The sequence below is a fragment of the Aplysia californica genome, unplaced genomic scaffold (assembly GCF_000002075.1).
Source record: "Aplysia californica isolate F4 #8 unplaced genomic scaffold, AplCal3.0 scaffold00145, whole genome shotgun sequence".
In the NCBI taxonomy this organism is placed as follows: Eukaryota; Metazoa; Mollusca; class Gastropoda; order Aplysiida; family Aplysiidae; genus Aplysia; species Aplysia californica.
Genome location: NW_004797415.1, coordinates 381680 through 388903, shown reverse-complemented (window position 1 = coordinate 388903; position 7224 = coordinate 381680). Strand labels below are relative to the sequence as shown.

General features: G+C 38.3%; 1 protein-coding gene across 9 annotated transcripts in view; it reads right to left on the bottom strand.

Moving 5' to 3' along the window:
* LOC101854323 (trithorax group protein osa) overlaps window positions 1-7224 on the bottom strand; it is an 82869-nt gene that overhangs the window by 74041 nt on the left and 1604 nt on the right. For 6 of the 9 annotated variants that reach the window (XM_035969413.1, XM_035969410.1, XM_035969411.1 and 3 more), the window contains one exon: window positions 3624-4442. The exons of 1 other annotated variant lie outside the window; for it this stretch is intronic. In XM_035969413.1, coding sequence (XP_035825306.1) covers window positions 3624-4397 — 774 coding nt within the window. In that variant the 5' untranslated portion in view covers window positions 4398-4442. The remainder of the gene's footprint in view (window positions 1-3623; window positions 4443-7224) is intronic. 2 more of the 9 variants (XM_005097039.3, XM_035969416.1) reach the window with 2 other exon arrangements.

Below are 7224 nucleotides of genomic sequence, written 5' to 3'. Positions count from 1 at the left end.
CCCCCCCCAACCCTCTCACATGGCGAATTCATAACGCTTGGGAGAAAATATCAACCCCTGCATGTCTTGTCAACACATTCCACGGTCCAAGTCAATCTATAACGTCTCGGTGTGCACTAATCCACGATTACAGGAATGCCCCGTGTTTACACAGTGAGTGGTTGAGTCAATATTTTGGCTGTGTTCACTCGTTTGTGCTGACGTATGTGATTATCGGCTGAGTCTTTCTACTTAAAATAGTATCATTTTCTAAATCCCATAATACACTTATAAATGCATGTACTCCCACGGCCAGAAAAACAATGTGATCTAAATACTTAAAAATACAAACTCAAACCCAACATGGCTATTAATGAAGAATCCGTCAGATGAATAAACCTGCCACCCCTAGACTTGTCACTCACTTCGGACTCAAAAGCTTTATTCTGTACTTTTAAGAAAAACATCAACATAAAAGTATAAAAAGAGACAAAGAGAGAAAGAAAGAAAACCACAAGACATTAAAAATAAAACCATATCTGTTGAAATGCCAGCGACACAATCATAAAAATGGACGCTGTCTTTTAATTGTGTGTCTAACATTCACTTACAGACGCACGGTATTCAGTTTCACATAGAGAAAGACACCACACAATAGCAAGACAGACATCCTGGAACAAACGCTTGATACAAAGCAATATCCCAGAATCAACAAAGATGACGCATAACCTGGTTTGTGTATAATAGTGTATGCGTGTGTGTGGGTGGGGTGTCTTTTCATTTTTTATTTCATCTACGACCACTTCTCCATTAAATGTAATTAATTGGGTACACTTCACGTTTTGTTTTGTTTTAGTAGAAGTTTTACGACGCTCGCAACTGCATAAGGTCATATGACATGAGCGCCAGAAGATTAGAGGTGTTACAAGAGAGTAACAAACATAAAAATGGAGGAGAGATAAGGCGAATAGATCTTTGATAGGAAAAAAGAAACAAACCACACCAGAGCACCCGCCAACTCACACATTTCACATTTTGTGCATTTAACTATTCAGCATTATAAAGTAATGTGATGTGCCAGCACCAAAGGCATGACATAATATACATTTACTCGCTGAGCTTACTGAGAGCGATAATACAATTTTACTGCAAATGACGTATTTCGTTTATTGACTTTTGCCAATTAGAGAGATAGTCATATTTTATTCATCATTTCGTAAGACAATTTTGTACGATACCTACTTTCTGTGTTAGGCGACAGTACAATTAGCAAATACATGTAGTTGAAAACTCCAAAACAGTGTAGAAGTTGCTGTCCACAGGACTTAACTTCAACGGCAAACAACAAAGGGAAAGAGCATTTTCCTTCAGCAGTTTTACCGGCATACAATAAATGTGATTTTAATCACTATAATGGGGGGAGAGGGGGGTGTTGTATAATTTGTAAGTGTGGAGGCGAAAGGGACAACCATTAATAATAAAGTAATTGCTCTGAACAGACCTTGATACTTCTCACCTTTCCCTATGTATCGTAATAACCCCCCTCCCTCTGAAATTAACGTGATACCAAGAATATCAAGAACATATACACAAAGTCCTTCAAGAGATTCTGTACGGTGTCTCCCCTAAAAATGAGGTAACAGTCAGAATGAACTCAGCTCTTTGCACCCCATCTGCTTATCACGTGGAATAAAAACAGAAAGCTGACTAGGCATTGGCACCTATTGTCACACCTTTATTGTAACCCTCCCCCAAGCCCAAAGACTTAGTTTAGTTTTAGTAGAGGGTTTTACGGCGCTCGTAACTGCATAAGGTCATATGAGCGCCCGAAGATTAGGTGTGTTACAAGAGAGTAACAAACACAAAAAAAAAAGAAGGGGAGATAAGGACGATAGAAGTTTGAAAGGAAAGAAGAAGCAGACCATACCAGAGCACCCGCCAACCACCCACAGCCCAAAGACTAGATTGCAATAAACAAGAATGTTGTCAGACTTTAAATTTGACGTCCATCTCTGATAGGACACTGGACCAAATGAGTTGACAGATTTGACAGCTTAACAAAAGGATCAAAGTTCGAAAGCCCAGTTGGGGATTTGAACCAGAGCCACCCATTCCGCTATCCAAAATGATACCAACTACAAATTAGTTATGACACAACAAAAACATTAATTCATAACAAGCAGCACCACGCCAGCAGTCAAAGAAGACACACAGTAGAAGAAAAGATACAGAAGACAAGAGCACCCACCAGTTACCCATGGAAGGAAACAGACCGACAGAAAGGACACAAACAAAAATTCTTATACATAGAGAGGCTACTTTTAGTTTTAATAACAATATTATGGCACTTGTAATACAAAAAAGTCATGCAGCTTCAAAGACTAGAAGTGTTGCAAGACCGTAATGTACAAATAAAAGGAGAGATCAGGATGAGAGACAACAAAGGAGAACCACACCAGATCACCCATCAATGACTCACACTAATAAATTTGACCAATCCTGACTTTCTTACTGACGGATGAAAAAATACTTAGTAAGCCAGGGAGGCAAAAAATGAAAAGGTTTCTAGTAAAATGGAAGGAATGGAAATATGGAAGGAACCAAAAAAACAAGAAGGGCAGGAAAAGGAGAACAACAGATGAATTTATCTTGTTTTTGTGGAAGCGTAATATATAATACCATACTAGACTTACAATGTGGACGATTCTCTTCAAATAACTTTCTTAACCTCAAGGAAGAACAACAACAGAGTCAAGAGGTAACAATCAGGATAGAAGAAGAAATGAGAAAGAAAGATGGGGTGGGGGGGAAGAAAACTCCTCACTAAACAATAGAAAGCAGAAAAAACGGCAATTCGTTCACATATTACTCCTTTTAACATTTCATTACACCCAAACCGAGTCACAGGTCATATTCCAGGATACTGGACGAACACAATACACTTAAACTTAATCAGTGACCAGTTACCATTAAACCAAATATAATGGGAAGTGTTCCAACAGATAAGCAAGGCACAGTTTGTAAAGGGACCTCTATGTACGCTCAATTAAATGAGTAAAAGAGTTGAGCTAAAACCACATTCACAAATTCAAACATCTAGCTTCAATAAACCATAGTAATGAGGGCGACGCTGGTTATCAATGTATCGCTGCGCATTAATTATGATAAATAAAGTAATACCCTTTTCCTTACAAAAATGCAAATGCAAACATCAACACAAACAAACATTACAACGAAAAACAGGTATCTGTAAGCTATCTAAATAGAAGTAGCCCCCTGTTCAACTGAGAAAAAAAACGAAATTTGTGCAAAGTTACTGTAACTCAACTTCACTCCATAACAATAACACTTTAGCTTCACCTCAAAACCAGTTAGTGAACAAAACACATTTAAGTGGCACAAACTTCAAAACGCATGCAAATTATTCAGTCTCACAAAAAAAGTCTCAATTAATAAACTATTGAAATGACTAAGGGTCCTCAATATGACCAGATCAATAAACGCATGCAAGATCATTGGTGTAATTTGCTTCCGATAAAACAAAACGAGATGCATGGGAAATAAAGCATCACAGAAGCACAATGGTTGCAGGCAGGGGTAAACAGTGTCATCAAAACTTGCGAACAGCCATTATCAAAGTTTACCTGACTCCGATAGCCTGTAGAGCCAGGTCCTTGATGTTGATATAGGTAATGGTGCTGACTTGCCCGGGAGTTCATTCCCCAAACTTGCTGTTGTTGATGGTGACCAAGATATGGTGGATGAGGTGATGATGACATTTCGTTTTTGACTTGCATGCTCCCAGGAAGGCTGTCGTCACGACCACTCATGCTGCCGCCAGAGGCCTGTGACAGTTTCTGGGCAGTGCCAGGATTCGTGGACTGCAGCAAGTGATTTAGAGTCGGAGTTGTTGCAGCTTGCTGCCCGGGGAAAGGGTGACTTGCGCTCGAATGCACTCTCTGGGGTGAAAAAGTACTCCCAACAGCACCATGCATCTGGTTTGCTATCCCAGGGGGTCCCGAAGAACTGCCCGTCATGGACTGGGTTGGTCCAAGTGAATGAGAATGCTTATTAACAGTAATAGCAGAGCTGGGATAAAATGTCCTTGAGCTTTGAGGATAGAGGGGACTTTGCCCTGGGTACTGAAGCTGTCCTGACGGCACGTATTCATTATTCCCAGTGGCTGTTGAAGGACCGCCATCTTCACCAGCACCAGTCCCTCCACCTACACTGAAATCTGCACTTTGATATCTCCCTCCATAGTTTGGTCCGGACATCTGGGCTTGAGCTGACTGCTGTGGGCATCCATTATTTGGAGGTTCTTCATTCATTTTATTGAAATGATCTTGGCCAATTCTAGCCTGATTTCTTCCATGAATGTATGCAATCCCTTCAGGCCCTGGAGGACCAAAGTTCATTGGTCATATTGGTTCGTTTGTTTTTTTACATAATAATGAAAAGGCCTATATTTATTCAAAACAATGCCAAAGAAAGAAACAAATTTGAATTACTGTATTCATATTTGAGTGGGCAACAATTTTTTTTAAAAGGAGAAATTCCACAAAAACACACCCAATTCAGAATGCTACTCTAAAACACTTGAGTTATCTGATATATATCCGGACACCTACTGTAACTCACTACCTGTCTAAATTTAAGACTTAAAATTTACTGCCAACCAATTCAATACCATGAAGACAGAACTGATGGAATGGTGAACAAAAAGTAATGCATTTAAGATGTGAAAAAATGATTCAAGATGAAAACAACTATCACAAAAGGCCAGGAATTCCAGAGTAACAATAGTGTAATGAAACAAAAACCTATTTTTCTTGATTTTACAAATCATAAACCTGTCAGAGTCACTTTATTTATGAAAGCATTCAGTAAAGTAATTGAAAAGCAAGATCTGACAGTCGGTATCCGATATTATATGTTCCAGAAGAAATAGTACCAAATGAAAGGAAACAACTCAACGGCCTACAAGGATTTGTCTTGCATCATGCAGGTAAGCCGTTCAACGGCATGAAATCTGATCCCACCATTTTGCAATAACAATCGAAACTATAAGAAAATATCAGATTCTGACACCGAAATCGCTTTCCAAGTGAGGTATGAATTATGAGCTCTAATTTATCTCTACATAAGAACCTATAAAAAGCTCTCTCCCCCTCACATACACACAAGAGTTCTGTGCAGGAGAGCAGCCAAACTCCCCATTAACTTAGTTGTTTCAAAATTGCCCTACATGTTCAAGGTATAAATTTGAGTGGAAATCTGATAATTTTTTCCTGCCAAATAGGTGAGATAATTTTCTCTCCAATCCAATATAGTTTTAAGCGTAAGGGGCCTGAACACTTTACCCTTGGACTTAAAACACTTGAAGCTTATAACTTAGAATATAAGCATACATTTTAGCTTTCTTTATCCCTCTCTTTTTTCTAAACCCACAACTTATTTATAACAAACTCTTCTCTTTGAAAGTTATGTTAGAAGGAACAATACATCCAGTTTATAAACTACAGTCAAATAAAAAACAACAGTACTGCTGTAACAACCACCTGTCCAAAACAATCACATGTCCGAACGACCACTTCCCACTAACCCCTTGGGGGTTTTTTTCCAATTATATTACGACACAGTATAATTTAATAACACTAGTTGCTATTATTCTTGATAATGAATGATAGATCGAAAGAGCAGCCTTCAGTTGCTACCTCTATTGGTAGCAGATATGAGGTTTGCACCTTTTAAGAAAAATTTTCACAATAATAACAATGCCATGGTCCAAAATGACTGTCAACGATCATAATAAAGTGAAACAGCAACTATGAGTTCCTCCACTGACATGGAAATGGTGGACATCTCTAACTGATACAACAAGTAATGATGAACATAATTGGTCATAACTTCTAGAAGCCCAAAGCATTCTTGAACAGTTTTTTACGATTACGGGTTATCTTGACCTTTATGAGGATCACAAGTTACCTTCAAAATTTGGATCACTTAAAGAATAGTTAAAATATCTATGCTGCACCAAGAGAGTAACATTTAGAGTTGAAAAAAAGGGAACAAATAGCAACACCTCTAAATATATAAATTACAAAGAGAACAATGGTGTATCAGCTTGTATTCCTTCAATAGCATAAAATATTCTCATCCAAACTCATGTTCTTATCACATTTCCAAGTAACTGTGATTACCTTTTTAACAACCGACCTCTATGCATTTTTTAGGAGATTAGAGTGAAGATGGACGGACTTAAAGACTGAGATGCACAACAAGCATTCCTAATAAAAGAACAATGTCCATTTTGAAGATCTGTAGAGAGCATCTTTATATTCGAATTCAAAGATCTCAATTATCTTCCAAGTTTTGTATCTTTTAGACATTATAATGCCAACACACTACACTTACACAGTATCTGCTGAGTATCAATACAATCTGAAAAAGGGTGGACTTTGTGGAATTTCTCCCAACATACTCTACAGAGCAAACGAAGTTCCCTGTAAACAATACTCCTGAATAAATTTTCAGACCAGAACATTCAATAATAAACATAACAAAACAAATTAAAAGCAGCACATCAGCATACTAGGATTGGAGTTGGGGTCTCCACATTTGAAAAAAACAAAACAAAAAACATTGAACACAAAAAGAAGAGGGACCGGAGTTTCCACATTTGAAAAAGAAGCACTGAAATAAAGTGTGTGCACATGATGTTGGGGGGGGGAGAGAGAGAGAGAGAGAGAGAGAGAGAGAGAGAGAGAGAGAGAGAGAGAGAGAGAGAGAGAGAGAGAGAGAGATTGGTAAATGACATAATCCCAAATCCCAGGACATGCCTAGAAAGGTCGGAACGCTGGCTAGGGACGGTTGTAATGCCGTCAATGATGCATGGGCTGTGCTGGGCAACAGCTTTATAGTTGTGTTAAGCTGCTTTTGTGTAGATGGGTGTTTCTTTTCATTTGGCTTGTGTTGCCTCTTTTTTGTGTTAATGTTGTTGTTGTTGTTGTTGTTGTTGTTTCTGTTGTTGTTGTTGTTGTTGTTGTTGATGATGATGTTTCTGTTGTTGTTGTTGTTGTTGTTGTTGTTTCTGTTGTTGTTGTTGTTGTTGTTGTTGATGATGATGTTTCTGTTGTTGTTGTTGTTATGAGTCCTTTTGTGTTTGTTTCTGTTGTTGTTGTTGCTGCTGTTGGTTTTGTTGTTGTTGTTGTTGTTGTTGTTGTTGTTGTTATGAGTACTTTA